At 60.9% G+C, this 24,000-nt stretch overlaps 1 protein-coding gene across 3 annotated transcripts in view; it reads right to left on the bottom strand.

Moving 5' to 3' along the window:
- The window catches only part of abca4b (ATP-binding cassette, sub-family A (ABC1), member 4b), a 188,486-nt gene that overhangs the window by 22,989 nt on the left and 141,497 nt on the right, over positions 1-24,000 (bottom strand). For all 3 annotated transcript variants that reach the window (XM_072510537.1, XM_072510536.1, XM_072510534.1), the window contains 2 exons: positions 2,249-2,323; positions 72-241 (listed from right to left, as the gene is read on the bottom strand). In XM_072510537.1, coding sequence (XP_072366638.1) covers positions 72-241; positions 2,249-2,323 — 245 coding nt within the window. The remainder of the gene's footprint in view (positions 1-71; positions 242-2,248; positions 2,324-24,000) is intronic.

Here is a 24,000-nt window from a genome sequence, read left to right on the forward strand (position 1 = left end):
ATAGCTAATTACAAGCTGTAAGACCCACCTGGGTCGTAAATCACGGCTCGTTAAAGCCCTCATGAACTTACACCGTAACTTCTGATAGCTGCTCCTTGGTCAGGTTGAGTGGGTGGTTTATGACGGTTATGCCGTACTCCTCTGCAGAATGCCGGTCTGGCAGGTTTGCTCTGAGAATCGCATTGTTGGCTACGTTCATGAATGCAACAATGGCGTGCCAGCCTTTGTTGTTGAACCACACCTGCAACGGAGCGATATATTGAAACACTAATACAGTGAGCCAGACTCGTCAACACTCAATCCGGTACCAGGTTAGAGAGCTTGAGTGGATAACGAGGAGCAGCCAAACAAGCAGACGTTTAGACCCGAGTTTACATTGCAGTTCATCAGCTGCCCAATTGACTTCACAGCCTGATTCAGTGAAGTAGATTTAAAAAGGTATAGCATCATAAATTGGTGTGCCCCGATGAGAGTTGTAGGGCACAGCCTGGTGCCCCTACTCACCGCGTGCTGAGTTCTCAATCTCGGGCCATTGAGAGCAATGCCAAGTAAACACTGGAAATATGGCAACTCTGAAAAACTAAAATGGCGCATCTCCTAGCAACAGGTTACAGAGAGTCACTGGTGAAAGACCACAAGCGAGATTCTCCGGTTCCCCCAGCCCCAGAGAGAATCACTGGCAGCGGCATTCTCTCTTCCCGCCGCTTGTCAATGGGATTTCCCATTGAAGCCACCTCACGCCACCGGGAAACCCGCGGGCGGGGGGGTGCCCTGCCGGCGGGGAAAGAGAATCCCAGCGGCCGGAGAATTCTGACCCACATGTCTAAGAACTGTTTCACAGACACCATGGAGACGGTGCCCGACCGTCGAACTACTGGAACTATTTTATTTTTAAAATTTCACTTGGAGCAAATAGATTATCATAGAATTTACAGTGCAGAAGGAGGCCATTCGGCCCATCGAGTCTGCACCGGCTCTTGGAAAGAGCACCCTACCCAAAGTCAACATCTCCACCCTATCCCCATAACCCAGTAACCCCACCCAACACTAAGGGCAATTTTGGACACTAAGGGCAATTTATCATGGCCAATCCACCTAACCTGCACATCTTTGGACTGTGGGAGGAAACCGGAGCACCCGGAGGAAACCCACGCACACACGGGGAGGACGTGCAGACTCCGCACAGACAGTGACCCAAGCCGGAATCGAACCTGGGACCCTGGAGCTGTGAAGCAATTGTGCTATCCACAAGGCCTACCATGTTGCCTGTGTTACAAAACATATCACTCAGAATCGTTATGGTAATAGAAGAAGGCCATTCGGGCCTAATGAATGATGCCAGCTCAACCCTCTCAAATCAATGAAATGTCCCATTAACCCATCCCTGAGGCCATTATGTGGATCTGGAGTCACATGTAGGCCAGAGCAGGTAAGGACGGTAGTTTTACTTCCCTAAAGTGTCATTAGTGAATCAGATGGGTTTTTACAACAATCAACAATAGTTTCATGGTTACCTTAAGACTTTTAATTCCAGAATGTTTTTATTGAATTCAAATTTCACCATCTGCCATAGCAGGATTTGAACCCGTGACCCCAGAGCATGAATCCGGGTCTCTCGATTACTAGTCCAGCGACAATACCATTGCGTCACTGCCTCCCCCATATTCATTAAGTAATAACGTTACAGGGCGGCATTTAAAAAAATTAATTTAGAGTACCCAATTCATTTTTTCCGATTAAGGGGCAATTTAGCGTGGCCAATCCACCTACCCTGCACATCTTTGGGTTGTGGGGACGAGGTCCACGCAGACACGGGGAGAATGTGCAAACTCCACACGGACAGTGACCCAGAGCCGGGATCGAACCTGGGACCTCGGCGCCATGAGGCAACAGTGCTAACCACTGCGCCACAGTGCTGCCTTGTTACAGGGTGGCATGATGGCACTGCCATCTCAAAGCGCCGAGGTGCCAGGTTCGATCCCAGCCCCGGGGGTCACTGTCCGTGTGGAGTTTGCACATTCTCCCCGTGTCTGCTTGGGTCTCACCCCCACAACCCAAAGATGTGCAGGGTAGGTGGATTGGCCACGCTAAGTTGCCCCTTAATTGGAAAAAAAATAATTGGGTACTCTAAATTTAAAAACAAGTAATAATGTTTGGCTTTCATCTGCGTGCGTTTCACCTTCAGCAATCACTTAAGTCTTTGTTAGTCTCTATGAAGCATAAATGATTATAATGTTCAGGAACCCACCTTGATATTTTCCTCGGTCTCCAAATACTTCATGAAAACATTCAGGCTTCTGAACGCCACCTGTGTATTATTGCCCTATTGTGAAAAAAAAAACATACTTAAACTAAACAGACAATCACTGGGAATAATGCAATGTGAATGTTATAAAAGTAATAAAATGGTAGGAGCAGTACATTATTCTATCACTAGAGGGAGCAAGGAACACACGGCCTGTGAATGAGGCACCTCGCCTTCACAATCTGTTTATGTGCACATGCATATTAAGCGCTGAATTGACAAGATTTTACCTGTTTATTTGGATATGGTCAACACATATTGCTTTTAAGTGACAGTTACATTTTCCTGAGAGCAGAAATTTGAACAGATCTACCCAGAAGAGAACAGATGGCACATATGCGGATGGGGGGGGTTCACCGTGCTGAAATTCCAGGCAGTGGCCAGAGGAGGCGATATAGGAAACTCTGCCCCAGCGACTCCAGGGTTGAGCTCACGCAAGATCGGAGGGTCACATCGTTAAACTAATAAGATCACTGGAAAAGTGCTGAACTGGATGCTGACATATTTGACGGCCGGACGAGACAAAGCTGCCAACTTGAACACAGAATTCAACCGTAAACTAACTTGCAGATTCCGTCAGCTGCATGATCTGACTCAGGGGGCAGGACCCCCTCAACCTTCTTTGCTCCTAGGTGACTGCCCCCTCTGCCCCCAATTCTGATAGCAGCCTTTCCCCCTCCTGTTATTCCCCCCCCACCCCCCCACCATGATGTCAGGAGAGTGGCGAGTCCCTGCAGTACCCGATCACTTACTGTCCATTCACCCCACCACCTTCACTGGCCACCTATTTCCCAATGGCCGCGTGCCCTCCTGCAGCGTTTGCCCCATTATGGGATCCACTGAGTTTCACAGGGAGGCCATGAGTGACTCTCCCGCTGTATATCCGCCTCCACCCAACTGGCCTGTCCCAGGGCAGTGCAGCCAGTGCACCACAATCAAAAGTTCAGTGACAAGCTCCACATGGCTCCCTTTAACCACGTCAATTGGCCTTCGTAGCTCAGTTGGCTGGGCAGCTGGTTTGTGATGTGGAACGACGCCAACAGCGCGGGTTCAAATCCCGTACCGGCTGAGGTTATCCATGAAGCCTTTTCAACTTTGTCCCCTCGCCTGAGCTGTGGTGACCCTCGGGTTAAATCACCACCAGTCAGCAATTAAAGGGGAGAGCAGCCGCTGGTCCTTTGGGACTGTGGCTACATTGACATTTTAGAAATGGACTTAGATTATCTGGCAGTCCCTCAATGAGGTATTCAGGGCTTATTGAGTTTCTTTATAATGAAGGTTCTTTTATTCATATCCCAGTCACAGCCACCTGGCTTAGGTTTGAAGAAAGGTTGTTGGAGTGCTGATGCTTTATCACAGAGAATGGTTGTGGCAGAGATGATGGCAACAATTAAAAGGAAAGCTGCATAGATACTTGAAGCAGAGGAAGAGGCAGGGCTATGGGAAGAGGCAGGGCGAGGGGCAGAGGTGGAGTTATGGGAAGAGGCAGGGAAGGGGCAGAGGCAGGGCTATGGGAAGAGGCAGGGCGAGGGGCAGAGGTAGGGCTATGGGAAGAGGCAGGGCTATGGGAAGAGGCAGGGCTATGGGAAGAGGCAGGGCCATGGGACAAGGCAGGGCTATGGGAAGAGGCAGGGCTGCGGGATGAGGTAGGGCCATGGGAAGAGGTAGGGCCATGGGAAGAGGCTGCATAGATACTTGAAGCAGAGGAAGAGGCAGGGCGAGGGGCAGAGGTGGAGTTATGGGAAGAGGCAGGGCTATGGGAAGAGGCAGGGTTGTGGGATGAGGTAGGGCCATGGGAAGAGGTAGGGCCATGGGAAGAGGCAGGGCTATGGGAAGAGGTAGGGCCATGGGAAGAGGCAGGGCTATGGGAAGAGGCAGGCCTATGGGAAGAGGCAGGGCTATGGATGAGACAGGGCTATGGGAAGAGGCAGGGCGGTGGAATGAGGCAGGGCTGTGAGGTGAGGTAGGGCTATGGGAAGAGGTAGGGCTATGGGAAGAGGTAGGGCTATGGGAAGAGGTAGGGCTATGGGAAGAAGCGGGGCTGTGGGAAGAGGTGGGGTTATGGGAAGAGGCAGGGCTATGGGAAGAGGCAGGGCTATGGGAAGAGGCAGGGCTATGGGAAGAAGCAGGGCCATGGGAAGAGGCAGGGCGAAGGGAAGAGGCAGGGCTACAGGGAGAGACAGGGCTATGAGAAGAGGCAGGGCCATGGGACAAGGCAGGGCTATGGGAAGAGGTAGGGCTATGGGAAGAGGCAGGGCTATGGGAAGACGTAAGGCCATGGGGAGAGGTATGGCCATGGGAAGAGGCAGGGCTATGGGGAGAGACAGGGCTATGAGAAGACGCAGGGCCATGGGAAGAGGAAGGGCTATGGGATGAGAGAGGGCTATGGGAAGAGGAAGGGCTATGGGAAGAGGTAGGGCCGTGGGAAGAGGTAGGGCTATGGGAAGAGGCAGGGCCAAGGGGAGAGGCAGGGCTATGGGAAGAGGAAGGGCGAGTGGAAGAGGCAGGGCTATGGGGAGAGACAGGGCTATGAGAAGAGGCAGGGCCATGGGAAGAGGCAGGGCCATGGGAAGAGGCAGGGCCACAGGAAGAGGCAGGGCCACGGCAAGAGGCAGGGTTACGGGAAGAGGCAGGGCCATGGGAAGAGGCAGGGCTATGGAAAGAGGCAGGGCTCTGAGAAGAGGCAGGGCCATGGGTAGAGGCAGGGCTATGGGAAGAGGCAGGGCTACGGGAAGAGGTAAGGCCATGGGGAGAGGCAGGGCCATGGGGAGAGACAGGGGCATGGGAAGAGGCAGGGCTATGGGAAGAGGCAGGGCTATGGGAAGAGGCAGGGCTATGGGAAGAGGCAGGGCCACGGCAAGAGGCAGGGTTACGGGAAGAGGCAGGGCTAGGGGAAGAGGTAGGGCCATGGGGAGAGGCAGGGCACTGGGGAGAGACAGGGCCATGGGAAGGGGCAGGGCCATGGGAAGGGGCAGGGCCATGGGGAGAGGTAGGGCCATGGGAAGAGGCAGGGCCATGGGGAGAGACAGGGCCATGGGAAGAGAAAGGGCCATGGGGAGAGGAAGGGCTATGGGGAGAGACAGGGCAATGAGAAGAGGCAGGGCCATGGGAAGAGGCAGGGCCATGGGAAGAGGCAGGGCCATGGCAAGAGGCAGGGCCACGGCGAGAGGCAGGGTTACGGGGAGAGGTAGGGCTACGGGGAGAGGTAGGGCCATGGGGAGAGGTAGGGCCATGGGGAGAGGTAGGGCCATGGGGAGAGGCAGGGCCATGGGGAGAGGCAGGGCTATGGGAAGGGGCAGGGCTATGGGAAGAGGCAGGGCTATGGGAAAAGGCAGGGCTATGGGAAGAGGCAGGGCTATGGGAAGAGGCAGGGCTATGGGAAGAGGCAGGGCTATGGGAAGAGGCAGGGCTATGGGGAGAGACAGGGCTATGAGAAGAGGTAGGGCCATGGGAAGAGGCAGGGCTATGGGAAGAGGCAGGCCTATGGGAAGAGGCAGGGCTATGGATGAGACAGGGCTATGGGAAGAGGCAGGGCGGTGGAATGAGGCAGGGCTGTGAGGTGAGGTAGGGCTATGGGAAGAGGTAGGGCTATGGGAAGAGGTAGGGCTATGGGAAGAGGTAGGGCTATGGGAAGAAGCGGGGCTGTGGGAAGAGGTGGGGTTATGGGAAGAGGCAGGGCTATGGGAAGAGGCAGGGCTATGGGAAGAGGCAGGGCTATGGGAAGAAGCAGGGCCATGGGAAGAGGCAGGGCGAAGGGAAGAGGCAGGGCTACAGGGAGAGACAGGGCTATGAGAAGAGGCAGGGCCATGGGACAAGGCAGGGCTATGGGAAGAGGTAGGGCTATGGGAAGAGGCAGGGCTATGGGAAGACGTAAGGCCATGGGGAGAGGTATGGCCATGGGAAGAGGCAGGGCTATGGGGAGAGACAGGGCTATGAGAAGACGCAGGGCCATGGGAAGAGGAAGGGCTATGGGATGAGAGAGGGCTATGGGAAGAGGAAGGGCTATGGGAAGAGGTAGGGCCGTGGGAAGAGGTAGGGCTATGGGAAGAGGCAGGGCCAAGGGGAGAGGCAGGGCTATGGGAAGAGGAAGGGCGAGTGGAAGAGGCAGGGCTATGGGGAGAGACAGGGCTATGAGAAGAGGCAGGGCCATGGGAAGAGGCAGGGCCATGGGAAGAGGCAGGGCCACAGGAAGAGGCAGGGCCACGGCAAGAGGCAGGGTTACGGGAAGAGGCAGGGCCATGGGAAGAGGCAGGGCTATGGAAAGAGGCAGGGCTCTGAGAAGAGGCAGGGCCATGGGTAGAGGCAGGGCTATGGGAAGAGGCAGGGCTACGGGAAGAGGTAAGGCCATGGGGAGAGGCAGGGCCATGGGGAGAGACAGGGGCATGGGAAGAGGCAGGGCTATGGGAAGAGGCAGGGCTATGGGAAGAGGCAGGGCTATGGGAAGAGGCAGGGCCACGGCAAGAGGCAGGGTTACGGGAAGAGGCAGGGCTAGGGGAAGAGGTAGGGCCATGGGGAGAGGCAGGGCACTGGGGAGAGACAGGGCCATGGGAAGGGGCAGGGCCATGGGAAGGGGCAGGGCCATGGGGAGAGGTAGGGCCATGGGAAGAGGCAGGGCCATGGGGAGAGACAGGGCCATGGGAAGAGAAAGGGCCATGGGGAGAGGAAGGGCTATGGGGAGAGACAGGGCAATGAGAAGAGGCAGGGCCATGGGAAGAGGCAGGGCCATGGGAAGAGGCAGGGCCATGGCAAGAGGCAGGGCCATGGCGAGAGGCAGGGTTACGGGGAGAGGTAGGGCTACGGGGAGAGGTAGGGCCATGGGGAGAGGTAGGGCCATGGGGAGAGGTAGGGCCATGGGGAGAGGCAGGGCCATGGGGAGAGGCAGGGCTATGGGAAGGGGCAGGGCTATGGGAAGAGGCAGGGCTATGGGAAAAGGCAGGGCTATGGGAAGAGGCAGGGCTATGGGAAGAGGCAGGGCTATGGGAAGAGGCAGGGCTATGGGAAGAGGCAGGGCTATGGGGAGAGACAGGGCTATGAGAAGAGGCAGGGCGAGTGGAAAGAGGCAGGGCTATGGGAAGAGGCAGGGCAATGGGGAGAGACAGGGCTATAGGAAGAGGCAGGGCCATGGGAAGAGGCAGGGCTATGGGGAGTGGTAGGGCGATGAGAAGATGAAGGGCCATGGGACAAGGCAGGGCTATGGGAAGAGGTAGTGCTATGGGAAGAGGCAGGGCTATGGGAAGAGGTAGGGCCATGGGGAGAGGTAGGGCCATGGGAAGAGGCAGGGCTATGGGGAGAGACAGGGCTATAGGAAGAGGCAGGGTTATGGGAAGAAGCAGGGCCATGGGAAGAGGCAGGACGAGGGGAAGAGGCAGGGCTACAGGGAGAGACAGGGCTATAAGAAGAGGCAGGGCCATGGGACAAGGCAGGGCTATGGGAAGAGGTAGGGCTATGGGAAGAGGTAGGGCTATGGGAAGAGGCAGGGCTATGGGAAGACGTAGGGCCATGGGGAGAGGTAGGGCCATGGGAAGAGGCAGGGCTATGGGAAGAGGTAGGGCTATGGGGAGAGGCAGGGCTATGGGGAGAGACAGGGCTATGAGAAGAGGCAGCACCATGGGAAGAGGAAGGGCTATGGGATGAGAGAGGGCTATGGGAAGAGGCAGGGCCATGGGAAGAGGCAGGGCTACAGGAAGGGGTAGGGCCGTGGGAAGAGGCAGGGCTATGGGAAGAGGTAGGGCCGTGGGAAGAGGTAGGGCTATGGGAAGAGGCAGGGCCAAGGGGAGAGGCAGGGCTATGGGAAGAGGAAGGGCGAGTGGAAGTGGCAGGGCTATGGGGAGAGACAGGGCTATGAGAAGAGGCAGGGCCACGGGAAGAGGCAGGGCCACGGGAAGAGGCAGGGCCACGGGAAGAGGCAGGGTTACGGGAAGAGGCAGGGCTACGGGAAGAGGTAGGGCCATGGGGAGAGGCAGGGCACTGGGGAGAGACAGGGCCATGGGAAGAGGCAGGGCCACGGCAAGAGGCAGGGCCACGGCAAGAGGCAGGGTTACGGGAAGAGATAGGGCCACGGGGAGAGATAGGGCCACGGGGAGAGACAGGGCCATGGCAAGAGGCAGGGTTACGGGGAGAGGTAGGGCTATGGGGAGAGGTAGGGCTATGGGGAGAGGTAGGGCCATGGGGAGAGGTAGGGCCATGGGGAGAGGCAGGGCCATGGGGAGAGGCAGGGCTATGGGGAGAGGCAGGGCTATGGGAAGAGGCAGGGCTATGGGAAAAGGCAGGGCTATGGGAAGAGGCAGGGCTATGGGGAGAGGCAGGGCTATGGGAAGAGGCAGGGCTATGGGAAGAGGCAGGGCTATGGGGAGAGACAGGGCCATGGGAAGAGAAAGGGCTATGGGGAGAGGAAGGGCTATGGGGAGAGACAGGGCTATGAGAAGAGGCAGGGCCATGGGAAGAGGCAGGGCCATGGGAAGAGGCAGGGCCATGGGAAGAGGCAGAGCCACGGCAAGAGGCAGGGTTACAGGGAGAGGTAGGGCTATGGGGAGAGGTAGGGCTATGGGGAGAGGTAGGGCCATGGGGAGAGGTAGGGCCATGGGGAGAGGCAGGGCTATGGGGAGAGGCAGGGCTATGGGGAGAGGCAGGGCTATGGGAAGAGGCAGGTCGAGTGGAAGATGCAGGGCTGTCGGAAGAGGCAGGGCTATGGGGAGAGACAGGGCAATGGGGAGAGACAGGGCTATAGGAAGAGGCAGGGCCATGGGAAGAGGCAGGGCAATGGGGAGTGGTAGGGCTATGAGAAGCGGCAGGGCCATGGGACAAGGCAGGGCTATGGGAAGAGGTAGTGCTATGGGAAGAGGCAGGGCTATGGGAAGAGGTAGGGCCATGGGGAGAGGTAGGGCCATGGGGAGAGGCAGGGCCATGGGGAGAGGCAGGGCTATGGGAAGAGGCAGGGCCATGGGAAGAGGCAGGGCCATGGGAAGAGGCAGGGCCAGGGGAAGAGGCAGGGCCACGGAAAGAGGCAGGGCCACGGAAAGAGGCAGGGCCACGGAAAGAGGCAGGGCCACGGAAAGAGGCAGGGCCACGGAAAGAGGCAGGGCCACGGAAAGAGGCAGGGCCACGGGAAGAGGCAGGGCCACGGGAAGAGGCAGGGTTACGGGAAGAGGCAGGGCTACGGGAAGAGGTAGGGCCATGGGGAGAGGCAGGGCACTGGGGAGAGACAGGGCCATGGGAAGAGGCAGGGCTATGGGAAGAGGCAGGGCTATGGGAAGAGGCAGGGCCACGGCAAGAGGCAGGGTTACGGGAAGAGGCAGGGTTACGGGAAGAGGCAGGGCTACGGGAAGAGATAGGGCCACGGGGAGAGGCAGGGCACTGGGGAGAGACAGGGCCATGGGAAGGGGCAGGGCCATGGGAAGAGGCAGGGCCATGGGGAGAGGTAGGGCCATGGGAAGAGGCAGGGCCATGGGGAGAGACAGGGCCATGGGAAGAGAAAGGGCTATGGGGAGAGGAAGGGCTATGGGGAGAGACAGGGCTATGAGAAGAGGCAGGGCCATGGGAAGAGGCAGGGCCATGGGAAGAGGCAGGGCCATGGGAAGAGGCAGAGCCACGGCAAGAGGCAGGGTTACAGGGAGAGGTAGGGCTATGGGGAGAGGTAGGGCTATGGGGAGAGGTAGGGCCATGGGGAGAGGTAGGGCCATGGGGAGAGGCAGGGCTATGGGGAGAGGCAGGGCTATGGGGAGAGGCAGGGCTATGGGAAGAGGCAGGGCTATGGGAAAAGGCAGGGCTATGGGAAGAGGCAGGGCTATGGGAAGAGGCAGGGCTATGGGGAGAGACAAGGCTATGAGAAGAGGCAGGGCTATGGGAAGAGGCAGGGCGAGTGGAAGATGCAGGGCTGTCGGAAGAGGCAGGGCTATGGGGAGAGACAGGGCAATGGGGAGAGACAGGGCTATAGGAAGAGGCAGGGCCATGGGAAGAGGCAGGGCAATGGGGAGTGGTAGGGCTATGAGAAGCGGCAGGGCCATGGGACAAGGCAGGGCTATGGGAAGAGGTAGTGCTATGGGAAGAGGCAGGGCTATGGGAAGAGGTAGGGCCATGGGGAGAGGTAGGGCCATGGGAAGGGGCAGGGCTATGGGGAGAGACAGGGCTATGGGAAGAGGCAGGGTTATGGGAAGAAGCAGGGCCATGGGAAGAGGCAGGGCCATGGGAAGAGGCAGGGCCATGGGAAGAAGCAGGGCCGTGGGAAGAGGTAGGGCTATGGGAAGAGGCAGGGCTATGGGAAGAGGCAGGGCTATGGGAAGAGGCAGGGCCATGAGGAGAGGTAGGGCCATGGGAAGAGGCAGGGCTATGGGAAGAGGTAGGGCCGTGGGAAGAGGTAGGGCTATGGGAAGAGGCAGGGCCAAGGGGAGAGGCAGGGCTATGGGAAGAGGAAGGGCGAGTGGAAGAGGCAGGGCTATGGGGAGAGACAGGGCTATGAGAAGAGGCAGGGCCATGGGAAGAGGCAGGGCCATGGGAAGAGGCAGGGCCATGGGAAGAGGCAGGGTTACGGGAAGAGGCAGGGCTACGGGAAGAGGTAGGGCCATGGGGAGAGGCAGGGCACTGTGGAGAGACAGGGCCATGGGAAGAGGCAGGGCCATGGGAAGAGGCAGGGCTATGAGAAGAGGCAGGGCCATGGGAAGAGGCAGGGCCATGGGAAGAGGCAGGGCCATGGGAAGAGGCAGGGCCACGGCATGAGGCAGGGTTACGGGAAGAGGCAGGGCTACGGGGAGAGGTAGGGCCACGGGGAGAGGCAGGGCCACGGGAAGAGGCAGGGCCACGGGAAGAGGCAGGGCCACGGCAAGAGGCAGGGCCACGGCAAGAGGCAGGGCCAAGGCAAGAGGCAGGGCTACGGGAAGAGGCAGGGCTACGGGAAGAGGTAGGGCTACGGGAAGAGGTAGGGCCATGGGGAGAGGCAGGCCCATGGGGAGAGGCAGGGCCATGGGAAGGGGCAGGGCCATGGGGAGAGGCAGGGCCATGGGGAGAGGCAGGGCCATGGGGAGAGGCAGGGCCATGGGAAGAGGCAGGGCCATGGGGAGAGACAGGGCTATCGGAAGAGGAAGGGCCATCGGAAGAGGCAGGGCCACGGCAAGAGGCAGGGCCACGGCAAGAGGCAGGGTTACGGGAAGAGGTAGGGCTACGGGGAGAGGTAGGGCCATGGGGAGAGGCAGGGCTATGGGGAGAGGCAGGGCTATGGGAAGGGGCAGAACTATGGGAAGAGGCAGGGCTATGGAAAGAGGCAGGGCTATGGAAAGAGGCAGGGCTATGGGAAGAGGCAGGGCTATGGGAAGAGGCAGGGCGAGTGGAAGAGGCAGGGCTGTGGGGAGAGGCAGGGCTATGGGGAGAGACAGGGCTATGGGGAGAGACAGGGCTATGGGGAGAGACAGGGCTATGGGGAGAGACAGGGCTATAGGGAGAGACAGGGCTATGGGTAGTGGTAGGGCCATGGGGAGAGGTCGGGCTATGGGGAGAGACAGGGTTATGGGAAGAGGCAGGGCTATGGGGAGAGGTAGTGCCATGGGGAGAGGTAGGGCTGTGGGAAGTGGCAGGGCTGTGGTAAGTGGCAGGGCTGTGGGAAGTGGCAGGGCTGTGGGAAGAGGTAGGACTATGGGAAGAGGTAGGACTATGGGAAAATGTAGGGCCATGGGAAAAGGCGGGGTTATGGGAAGAGGCAGGGCTATGGGAAGAAGCAGGGCTATGGGGAGAGGCATTTCTCTGGGGAGAGGCAGGGCTATGGGAAGAGGCAGGGCTATGGGGAGAGACAGGGCTATGGGAAGAGGCAGGGCTATGGGAAGTGGCAGGGCTGTGGGAAGAGGTAGGACTATGGGAAGAGGTAGGACTATGGGAAAATGTAGGGCCATGGGAAAAGGCGGGGTTATGGGAAGAGGCAGGGCTATGGGAAGAAGCAGGGCTATGGGGAGAGGCATTTCTCTGGGGAGAGGCAGGGCTATGAGAAGAGGCAGGGCTATGGGAAGAGGCAGGGCTATGGGAAGAGGCAGGGCTATGGGAAGAGGCAGGGCGAGTGGAAGAGGCAGGGCTGTGGGGAGAGGCAGGGCTATGGGGAGAGGCAGTGCCATGGGACAAGGCAGGGCTATGGGAAGAGGTAGGGCTATGGGAAGAGGTAGGGCTATGGGAAGAGGTAGGGCTATGGGAAGAGGCAGGGCTATGGGAAGACGTAAGGCCATGGGGAGAGGTATGGCCATGGGAAGAGGCAGGGCTATGGGGAGAGACAGGGTTATGAGAAGACGCAGGGCCATGGGAAGAGGAAGGGCTATGGGATGAGAGAGGGCTATGGGAAGAGGCAGGGCTCTGGGAAGAGGTAGGGCCGTGGGAAGAGGTAGGGCTATGGGAAGAGGCAGGGCCAAGGGGAGAGGCAGGGCTATGGGAAGAGCCAGGGCTATGGGGAGAGACAGGGCTATGAGAAGAGGCAGGGCCATGGGAAGAGGCAGGGCCATGGGAAGAGGCAGGGCCATGGGAAGAGGCAGGGCCATGGGAAGAGGCAGGGCCACAGGAAGAGGCAGGGCCACGGCAAGAGGCAGGGTTACGGGAAGAGGCAGGGCCATGGGAAGAGGCAGGGCTATGGAAAGAGGCAGGGCCACGGCAAGAGGCAGGGCCACGGCAAGAGGCAGGGCTACGGGAAGAGGTAGGGCCATGGGGAGAGGCAGGGCACTGGGGAGAGACAGGGCCATGGGAAGGGGCAGGGCCATGGGAAGAGGCAGGGCCATGGGGAGAGGTAGGGCCATGGGAAGAGGCAGGGCCATGGGGAGAGACAGGGCCATGGGAAGAGAAAGGGCTATGGGGAGAGGAAGGGCTATGGGGAGAGGAAGGGCTATGGGGAGAGGCAGGGCTATGAGAAGAGGCAGGGCCATGGGAAGAGGCAGGGCCATGGGATGAGGCAGGGCCATGGGAAGGGGCAGGGCCACGGCAAGAGGCAGGGTTACAGGGAGAGGTAGGGCTATGGGGAGAGGTAGGGCTACGGGGAGAGGTAGGGCCATGGGGAGAGGTAGGGCCATGGGGAGAGGCAGGGCTATGGGGAGAGGCAGGGCTATGGGAAGGGGCAGGGCTATGGGAAGAGGCAGGGCTATGGGAAAAGGCAGGGCTATTGGAAGAGGCAGGGCTATGGGAAGAGGCAGGGCTATGGGGAGAGACAGGGCTATGAGAAGAGGCAGGGCTATGGGAAGAGGCAGGGCGAGTGGAAGATGCAGGGCTGTCGGAAGAGGCAGGGCTATGGGGAGAGACAGGGCAATGGGGAGAGACAGGGCTATAGGAAGAGGCAGGGCCATGGGAAGAGGCAGGGCGATGGGGAGTGGTAGGGCTATGAGAAGAGGCAGGGCCATGGGACAAGGCAGGGCTATGGGAAGAGGTAGTGCTTTGGGAAGAGGCAGGGCTATGGGAAGAGGTAGGGCCATGGGGAGAGGTAGGGCCATGGGAAGGGGCAGGGCTATGGGGAGAGACAGGGCTGTGGGAAGAGGCAGGGCCATGGGAAGAAGCAGGGCCATGGGAAGGGGCAGGGCCATGGGAAGAGGCAGGGCCATGGGAAGAAGCAGGGCCATGGGAAGAGGCAGGGCGAGGGGAAGAGGCAGGGCTACAGGGAGAGACAGGGCTATGAGAAGAGGCAGGGCCATGGGAAGAGGTAGGGCCATGGGAAGAGGTAGGGCTATGGGAAGAGGTAGGGCTATGGGAAGAGGCAGGGCTATGGGAGGACGTAGGGCCATGGGGAGAGGTAGGGCCATGGGAAGAGGCAGGGCTATGGGGAGAGGAAGGGCTATGGGATGAGAGAGGGCTATGGGAAGAGGCAGGGCCATGGGAAGAGGCAGGGCTACAGGAAGAGGTAGGGCCGTGGGAAGAGTTAGGGCTATGGGAAGAGGCAGGGCCATGGGGAGAGGCAGGGGTATGGGAAGAGGCAGGGCTATGGGAAGACGTAGGGCCATGGGGAGAGGTAGGGCCATGGGAAGAGGCAGGGCTATGGGAAGACGTAGGGCTATGGGAAGAGGTAGGGCCGTGGGAAGAGGCAGGGCCAAGGGGAGAGGCAGGGCTATGGGAAGAGGAAGGGCGAGTGGAAGAGGCAGGGCCATGGGAAGAGGCAGGGCCATGGGAAGAGGCAGGGCCATGGGAAGAGGCAGGGTTACGGGAAGAGGCAGGGCTACGGGAAGAGGTAGGGCCATGGGGAGATGCAGGGCACTGGGGAGAGGCAGGGCCATGGGAAGAGCCAGTGCTATGGGGAGAGACAGGGCTATGAGAAGAGGCAGGGCCATGGGAAGAGGCAGGGCCATGGGAAGAGGCAGGGCCATGGGAAGAGGCAGGGCCATGGGAAGAGGCAGGGCCATGGGAAGAGGCAGGGCCACAGAAAGAGGCAGGGCCACGGCAAGAGGCAGGGCCATGGGAAGAGGCAGGGCTATGGAAAGAGGCAGGGCCACGGCAAGAGGCAGGGCCACGGCAAGAGGCAGGGCCACGGGAAGAGGTAGGGCCACGGGGAGAGACAGGGCCATGGGAAGGGGCAGGGCCATGGGAAGAGGCAGGGCCATGGGAAGAGGCAGGGCCATGGGGAGAGGTAGGGCCATGGGAAGAGGCAGGGCCATGGGGAGAGACAGGGCCATGGGAAGAGAAAGGGCTATGGGGAGAGGAAGGGCTATGGGGAGAGGAAGGGCTATGGGGAGAGACAGGGCTATGAGAAGAGGCAGGGCCATGGGAAGAGGCAGGGCCATGGGATGAGGCAGGGCCATGGGAAGAGGCAGGGCCACGGCAAGAGGCAGGGTTACAGGGAGAGGTAGGGCTATGGGGAGAGGTAGGGCCATGGGGAGAGGTAGGGCCATGGGGAGAGGCAGGGCTATGGGGAGAGGCAGGGCTATGGGAAGGGGCAGGGCTATGGGAAGAGGCAGGGCTATGGGAAAAGGCAGGGCTATGGGAAGAGGCAGGGCTATGGGAAGAGGCAGGGCTATGGGGAGAGACAGGGCTATGAGAAGAGGCAGGGCTATGGGAAGAGGCAGGGCTATGGGAAGAGGCAGGGCGAGTGGAAGATGCAGGGCTGTCGGAAGAGGCAGGGCTATGGGGAGAGACAGGGCAATGGGGAGAGACAGGGCTATAGGAAGAGGCAGGGCCATGGGAAGAGGCAGGGCTATGGGGAGTGGTAGGGCTATGAGAAGAGGCAGGGCCATGGGACAAGGCAGGGCTATGGGAAGAGGTAGTGCTTTGGGAAGAGGCAGGGCTATGGGAAGAGGTAGGGCCATGGGGAGAGGTAGGGCCATGGGAAGGGGCAGGGCTATGGGGAGAGACAGGGCTGTGGGAAGAGGCAGGGTTATGGGAAGAAGCAGGGCCATGGGAAGAGGCAGGGCCATGGGAAGAGGCAGGGCCATGGGAAGAAGCAGGGCCATGGGAAGAGGCAGGGCGAGGGGAAGAGGCAGGGCTACAGGGAGAGACAGGGCTATGAGAAGAGGCAGGGCCATGGGAAGAGGTAGGGCTATGGGAAGAGGTAGGGCTATGGGAAGAGGCAGGGCTATGGGAGGACGTAGGGCCATGGGGAGAGGTAGGGCCATGGGAAGAGGCAGGGCTATGGGGAGAGGAAGGGCTATGGGATGAGAGAGGGCTATGGGAAGAGGCAGGGCCATGGGAAGAGGCAGGGCTACAGGAAGAGGTAGGGCCGTGGGAAGAGGTAGGGCTATGGGAAGAGGCAGGGCCATGGGGAGAGGCAGGGGTATGGGAAGAGGCAGGGCTATGGGAAGACGTAGGGCCATGGGGAGAGGTAGGGCCATGGGAAGAGGCAGGGCTATGGGAAGACGTAGGGCTATGGGAAGAGGTAGGGCCGTGGGAAGAGGCAGGGCCAAGGGGAGAGGCAGGGCTATGGGAAGAGGAAGGGCGAGTGGAAGAGGCAGGGCCATGGGAAGAGGCAGGGCCATGGGAAGAGGCAGGGCCATGGGAAGAGGCAGGGTTACGGGAAGAGGCAGGGCTACGGGAAGAGGTAGGGCCATGGGGAGATGCAGGGCACTGGGGAGAGGCAGGGCCATGGGAAGAGCCAGTGCTATGGGGAGAGACAGGGCTATGAGAAGAGGCAGGGCCATGGGAAGAGGCAGGGCCATGGGAAGAGGCAGGGCCATGGGAAGAGGCAGGGCCATGGGAAGAGGCAGGGCCACAGGAAGAGGCAGGGCCACGGCAAGAGGCAGGGCCATGGGAAGAGGCAGGGCTATGGAAAGAGGCAGGGCCACGGCAAGAGGCAGGGCCACGGCAAGAGGCAGGGCCACGGCAAGAGGCAGGGCCACGGGAAGAGGTAGGGCTATGGGAAGACGTAGGGCTATGGGAAGACGTAGGGCCATGGGGGAGGTAGGGCCATGGGAAGAGGCAGGGCTATGGGAAGAGGTAGGGCCGTGGGAAGAGGTAGGGCCATGGGAAGAGGCAGGGCCAAGGGGAGAGGCAGGGCTATGGGAAGAGGAAGGGCGAGTGGAAGAGGCAGGGCCATGGGAAGAGGCAGGGCCATGGGAAGAGGCAGGGTTACGGGAAGAGGCAGGGCTACGGGAAGAGGTAGGGCTACGGGAAGAGGCAGGGCCATGGGAAGAGGCAGGGCTATGGGAAGAGGCAGGGCTATGAGAAGAGGCAGGGCTATGGGAAGACGTAGGGCCATGGGGGAGGTAGGGCCATGGGAAGAGGCAGGGCCATGGGAAGAGGCAGGGTTACGGGAAGAGGCAGGGCTACGGGAAGAGGTAGGGCCATGGGGAGATGCAGGGCACTGGGGAGAGGCAGGGCCATGGGAAGAGGCAGGGCCATGGGAAGAGGCAGGGCTATGGGAAGAGGCAGGGCTATGAGAAGAGGCAGGGCCATGGGAAGAGGCAGGGCCATGGGAAGAGGCAGGGCCATGGGAAGAGGCAGGGCCACGGCAAGAGGCAGGGTTACGGGAAGAGGCAGGGCTACGGGGAGAGGTAGGGCCATGGGGAGAGGCAGGGCCATGGGGAGAGGCAGGGCCATGGGGAGAGGCAGGGCCATGGGAAGAGGCAGGGCCATGGGTAGAGGCAGGGCCACGGGAAGAGGCAGGGCCACGGGAAGAGGCAGGGCCACGGGAAGAGGCAGGGCCACGGGAAGAGGCAGGGCCACGGGAAGAGGCAGGGCCAAGGCAAGAGGCAGGGCCAAGGCAAGAGGCAGGGCTACGGGAAGAGGCAGGGCTACGGGAAGAGGTAGGGCTACGGGAAGAGGTAGGGCCATGGGGAGAGGCAGGCCCATGGGGAGAGACAGGCCCATGGGAAGGGGCAGGGCCATGGGGAGAGGCAGGGCCATGGGGAGAGGCAGGGCCATGGGGAGAGGCAGGGCCATGGGAAGAGGCAGGGCCATGGGAAGAGGCAGGGCCATGGGAAGAGGCAGGGCCATGGGGAGAGACAGGGCTATGGGAAGAGGAAGGGCTATGGGGAGAGGAAGGGCTATGGGGAGAGGCAGGGCTATGGGGAGAGACAGGGCTATGAGAAGACGCAGGGCCATGGGAAGAGGCAGGGCCATCGGAAGAGGCAGGGCCACGGCAAGAGGCAGGGTTACGGGAAGAGGTAGGGCTATGGGGAGAGGTAGGGCCATGGGGAGAGGCAGGGCTATGGGGAGAGGCAGGGCTATGGGAAGGGGCAGGACTATGGGAAGAGGCAGGGCTATGGAAAGAGGCAGGGCTATGGGACGAGGCAGGGCTATGGCACGAGGCAGGGCTATGGGAAGAGGCAGGGCGAGTGGAAGAGGCAGGTCTATGGGGAGAGACAGGGCTATGGGAAGAGGCAGGGCTATGGGAAGAGGCAGGGCTATGGGGAGAGACAGGGCTATGGGAAGAGGCAGGGCTATGGGAAGAGGCAGGGCGAGTGGAAGAGGCAGGGCTGTGGGGAGAGGCAGGGCTATGGGGAGAGACAGGGCTATGGGGAGAGACAGGGCCATGGGAAGAGGCAGGGCTATGGGGAGTGGTAGGGCCATGGGGAGAGGTCGGGCTATGGGGAGAGACAGGGTTATGGGAAGAGGCAGGGCTATGGGGAGAGGTAGGGCTGTGGGAAGTGGCAGGGCTGTGGGAAGTGGCAGGTCTGTGGGAAGTGGCAGGGCTGTGGGAAGAGGTAGGACTATGGGAAGAGGTAGGACTATGGGAAAATGTAGGACCATGGGAAAAGGCGGGGTTATGGGAAGAGGCAGGGCTATGGGAAGAAGCAGCGCTATGGGGAGAGGCATTTCTCTGGGGAGAGGCAGGGCTATGAGAAGAGGCAGGGCTATGGGAAGAGGCAGGGCTATGGGAAGAGGCAGGGCTATGGGAAGAGGCAGGGCTATGGGGAGAGACAGGGCTATGGGAAGAGGCAGGGCTATGGGAAGTGGCAGGGCTGTGGGAAGAGGTAGGACTATGTGAAGAGGTAGGACTATGGGAAAATGTAGGGCCATGGGAAAAGGCGGGGTTATGGGAAGAGGCAGGGCTATGGGAAGAAGCAGGGCTATGGGGAGAGGCATTTCTCTGGGGAGAGGCAGGGCTATGAGAAGAGGCAGGGCCACGGCAAGAGGCAGGGCCACGGCAAGAGGCAGGGCCACGGGAAGAGGTAGGGCTATGGGAAGACGTAGGGCTATGGGAAGACGTAGGGCCATGGGGGAGGTAGGGCCATGGGAAGAGGCAGGGCTATGGGAAGAGGTAGGGCCGTGGGAAGAGGTAGGGCCGTGGGAAGAGGCAGGGCCAAGGGGAGAGGCAGGGCTATGGGAAGAGGAAGGGCGAGTGGAAGAGGAAGGGCCATGGGAAGAGGCAGGGCCATGGGAAGAGGCAGGGTTACGGGAAGAGGCAGGGCTACGGGAAGAGGTAGGGCTACGGGAAGAGGCAGGGCCATGGGAAGAGGCAGGGCTATGGGAAGAGGCAGGGCTATGAGAAGAGGCAGGGCTATGGGAAGACGTAGGGCCATGGGGGAGGTAGGGCCATGGGAAGAGGCAGGGCCATGGGAAGAGGCAGGGTTACGGGAAGAGGCAGGGCTACGGGAAGAGGTAGGGCCATGGGGAGATGCAGGGCACTGGGGAGAGGCAGGGCCATGGGAAGAGGCAGGGCCATGGGAAGAGGCAGGGCTATGGGAAGAGGCAGGGCTATGAGAAGAGGCAGGGCCATGGGAAGAGGCAGGGCCATGGGAAGAGGCAGGGCCATGGGAAGAGGCAGGGCCACGGCAAGAGGCAGGGTTACGGGAAGAGGCAGGGCTACGGGGAGAGGTAGGGCCATGGGGAGAGGCAGGGCCATGGGGAGAGGCAGGGCCATGGGGAGAGGCAGGGCCATGGGAAGAGGCAGGGCCATGGGAAGAGGCAGGGCCACGGGAAGAGGCAGGGCCACGGGAAGAGGCAGGGCCACGGGAAGAGGCAGGGCCAAGGCAAGAGGCAGGGCCAAGGCAAGAGGCAGGGCTACGGGAAGAGGCAGGGCTACGGGAAGAGGTAGGGCTACGGGAAGAGGTAGGGCCATGGGGAGAGGCAGGCCCATGGGGAGAGACAGGCCCATGGGAAGGGGCAGGGCCATGGGGAGAGGCAGGGCCATGGGGAGAGGCAGGGCCATGGGGAGAGGCAGGGCCATGGGAAGAGGCAGGGCCATGGGAAGAGGCAGGGCCATGGGAAGAGGCAGGGCCATGGGAAGAGGCAGGGCCATGGGGAGAGACAGGGCTATGGGAAGAGGAAGGGCTATGGGGAGAGGAAGGGCTATGGGGAGAGGCAGGGCTATGGGGAGAGACAGGGCTATGAGAAGACGCAGGGCCATGGGAAGAGGCAGGGCCATCGGAAGAGGCAGGGCCACGGCAAGAGGCAGGGTTACGGGAAGAGGTAGGGCTATGGGGAGAGGTAGGGCCATGGGGAGAGGCAGGGCTATGGGGAGAGGCAGGGCTATGGGAAGGGGCAGGACTATGGGAAGAGGCAGGGCTATGGAAAGAGGCAGGGCTATGGGACGAGGCAGGGCTATGGCACGAGGCAGGGCTATGGGAAGAGGCAGGGCGAGTGGAAGAGGCAGGTCTATGGGGAGAGACAGGGCTATGGGAAGAGGCAGGGCTATGGGAAGAGGCAGGGCTATGGGGAGAGACAGGGCTATGGGAAGAGGCAGGGCTATGGGAAGAGGCAGGGCGAGTGGAAGAGGCAGGGCTGTGGGGAGAGGCAGGGCTATGGGGAGAGACAGGGCTATGGGGAGAGACAGGGCCATGGGAAGAGGCAGGGCTATGGGGAGTGGTAGGGCCATGGGGAGAGGTCGGGCCATGGGGAGAGACAGGGTTATGGGAAGAGGCAGGGCTATGGGGAGAGGTAGGGCTGTGGGAAGTGGCAGGGCTGTGGGAAGTGGCAGGTCTGTGGGAAGTGGCAGGGCTGTGGGAAGAGGTAGGACTATGGGAAGAGGTAGGACTATGGGAAAATGTAGGACCATGGGAAAAGGCGGGGTTATGGGAAGAGGCAGGGCTATGGGAAGAAGCAGCGCTATGGGGAGAGGCATTTCTCTGGGGAGAGGCAGGGCTATGGGAAGAGGCAGGGCTATGGGAAGAGGCAGGGCTATGGGAAGAGGCAGGGCTATGGGAAGAGGCAGGGCTATGGGGAGAGACAGGGCTATGGGAAGAGGCAGGGCTATGGGAAGTGGCAGGGCTGTGGGAAGAGGTAGGACTATGTGAAGAGGTAGGACTATGGGAAAATGTAGGGCCATGGGAAAAGGCGGGGTTATGGGAAGAGGCAGGGCTATGGGAAGAAGCAGAGCTATGGGGAGAGGCATTTCTCTGGGGAGAGGCAGGGCTATGAGAAGAGGCAGGGCTATGGGAAGAGGCAGGGCTATGGGAAGAGGCAGGGCTATGGGGAGAGACAGGGCTATGGAAAGAGGCAGGGCTATGGGAAGAGGCAGGGCGAGTGGAAGAGGCAGGGCTGTGGGGAGAGGCAGGGCTGTGGGGAGAGGCAGGGCTATGGGGAGAGGCAGGGCCATGGGACAAGGCAGGGCTATGGGAAGAGGTAGGGCTATGGGAAGAGGCAGGGCTATGGGAAGACGTAAGGCCATGGGGAGAGGTATGGCCATGGGAGGAGGCAGGGCTATGGGGAGAGACAGGGCTATGAGAAGACGCAGGGCCATGGGAAGAGGAAGGGCTATGCGATGAGAGAGGGCTATGGGAAGAGGTAGGGCCGTGGGAAGAGGTAGGGCTATGGGAAGAGGCAGGGCCAAGGGGAGAGGCAGGGCTATGGGAAGAGGAAGGGCGAGTGGAAGAGGCAGGGCTATGGGGAGAGACAGGGCCATGAGAAGAGGCAGGGCCATGGGAAGAGGCAGGGCCATGGGAAGAGGCAGGGCCACAGGAAGAGGCAGGGCCACGGCAAGAGGCAGGGTTACGGGAAGAGGCAGGGCCATGGGAAGAGGCAGGGCTATGGAAAGAGGCAGGGCTCTGAGAAGAGGCAGGGCCATGGGTAGAGGCAGGGCTATGGGAAGAGGCAGGGCTACGGCAAGAGGCAGGGTTACGGGAAGAGGTAGGGCTACGGGAAGAGGTAGGGCAATGGGGAGAGGCAGGGCCATGGGAAGAGGCAGGGCTATGGGAAGAGGCAGGGCTATGGGAAGAGGCAGGGCTATGGGAAGAGGCAGGGCTATGGGAAGAGGCAGGGCCACGGCAAGAGGCAGGGTCACGGGAAGAGGCAGGGCTAGGGGAAGAGACAGGGCCATGGGGAGAGGCAGGGCACTGGGGAGAGACAGGGCCATGGGAAGGGGCAGGGCCATGGGAAGAGGCAGGGCCATGGGGAGAGGTAGGGCCATGGGACGAGGCAGGGCCATGGGGAGAGACAGGGCCATGGGAAGAGAAAGGGCCATGGGGAGAGGAAGGGCTATGGGGAGAGACAGGGCTATGAGAAGAGGCAGGGCCATGGGAAGAGGCAGGGCCATGGGAAGAGGCAGGGCCATGGGAAGAGGCAGGGCCATGGGAAGAGGCAAGGCCATGGGAAGAGGCAGGGCCACGGCAAGAGGCAGGGTTACGGGGAGAGGTAGGGCTATGGGGAGAGGTCGGGTCATGGGGAGAGGTAGGGCCATGGGGAGAGGCAGGGCTATGGGGAGAGGCAGGGCTATGGGAAGGGGCAGGGCTATGGGAAGAGGCAGGGCTATGGGAAAAGGCAGGGCTATGGGAAGAGGCAGGGCTATGGGAAGAGGCAGGGCTATGGGGAGAGACAGGGCCATGGGAAGGGGCAGGGCCATGGGAAGAGGCAGGGCCATGGGGAGAGGTAGGGCCATGGGACGAGGCAGGGCCATGGGGAGAGACAGGGCCATGGGAAGAGAAAGGGCCATGGGGAGAGGAAGGGCTATGGGGAGAGACAGGGCTCTGAGAAGAGGCAGGGCCATGGGTAGAGGCAGGGCTATGGGAAGAGGCAGGGCTACGGCAAGAGGCAGGGTTACGGGAAGAGGTAGGGCTACGGGAAGAGGTAGGGCCATGGGGAGAGGCAGGGCCATGGGAAGAGGCAGGGCCATGGGAAGAGGCAGGGCTATGGGAAGAGGCAGGGCTATGGGGAGAGGCAGGGCTATGGGAAGAGGCTGGGCTATGGGAAGAGGCAGGGCTATGGGAAGAGGCAGGGCCACGGCAAGAGGCAGGGTTACGGGAAGAGGCAGGGCTAGGGGAAGAGGTAGGGCCATGGGGAGAGGCAGGGCACTGGGGAGAGACAGGGCCATGGGAAGGGGCAGGGCCATGGGAAGAGGCAGGGCCATGGGGAGAGGTAGGGCCATGGGACGAGGCAGGGCCATGGGGAGAGACAGGGCCATGGGAAGAGAAAGGGCCATGGGGAGAGGAAGGGCTATGGGGAGAGACAGGGCTATGAGAAGAGGCAGGGCCATGGGAAGAGGCAGGGCCATGGGAAGAGGCAAGGCCATGGGAAGAGGCAGGGCCACGGCAAGAGGCAGGGTTACGGGGAGAGATAGGGCTATGGGGAGAGGTAGGGTCATGGGGAGAGGTAGGGCCATGGGGAGAGGCAGGGCTATGGGGAGAGGCAGGGCTATGGGAAGGGGCAGGGCTATGGGAAGAGGCAGGGCTATGGGAAGAGGCAGGGCTATGGGAAAAGGCAGGGCTATGGGAAGAGGCAGGGCTATGGGAAGAGGCAGGGCTATGGGGAGAGACAGGGCTATGAGAAGAGGCAGGGCTATGGGAAGAGGCAGGGCGAGTGGAAGATGCCGGGCTGTGGGAAGAGGCAGGGCTATGGGAAGAGGCAGGGCAATGGGGAGAGACAGGGCTATAGGAAGAGGCAGGGCCATGGGAAGAGGCAGGGCTATGGGGAGTGGTAGGGCTATGAGAAGATGCAGGGCCATGGGACAAGGCAGGGCTATGGGAAGAGGTAGTGCTATGGTAAGAGGCAGGGCTATGGGAAGAGGTAGGGCCATGGGGAGAAGTAGGGCCATGGGAAGAGGCAGGGCTATGGGGAGAGACAGGGCTATGGGAAGAGGCAGGGTTATGGGAAGAAGCAGGGCCATGGGAAGAGGCAGGGCGAGGGGAAGAGGCAGGGCTACAGGGAGAGACAGGGCTATGAGAAGAGGCAGGGCCATGGGACAAGCCAGGGCTATGGGAAGAGGTAGGGCTATGGGAAGAGGTAGGGCTATGGGAAGAGGCAGGGCTATGGGAAGACGTAGGGCCATGGGGAGAGGTAGGGCCATGGGAAGAGGCAGGGCTATGGGGAGAGGCAGGGCTATGGGGAGAGACAGGGCTATGAGAAGAGGCAGGGCCATGGGAAGAGGCAGGGCTATGGGATGAGAGAGGGCT

The sequence above is a fragment of the Scyliorhinus torazame genome, chromosome 7 (assembly GCF_047496885.1).
Source record: "Scyliorhinus torazame isolate Kashiwa2021f chromosome 7, sScyTor2.1, whole genome shotgun sequence".
Classification (NCBI taxonomy): Eukaryota; Metazoa; Chordata; class Chondrichthyes; order Carcharhiniformes; family Scyliorhinidae; genus Scyliorhinus; species Scyliorhinus torazame.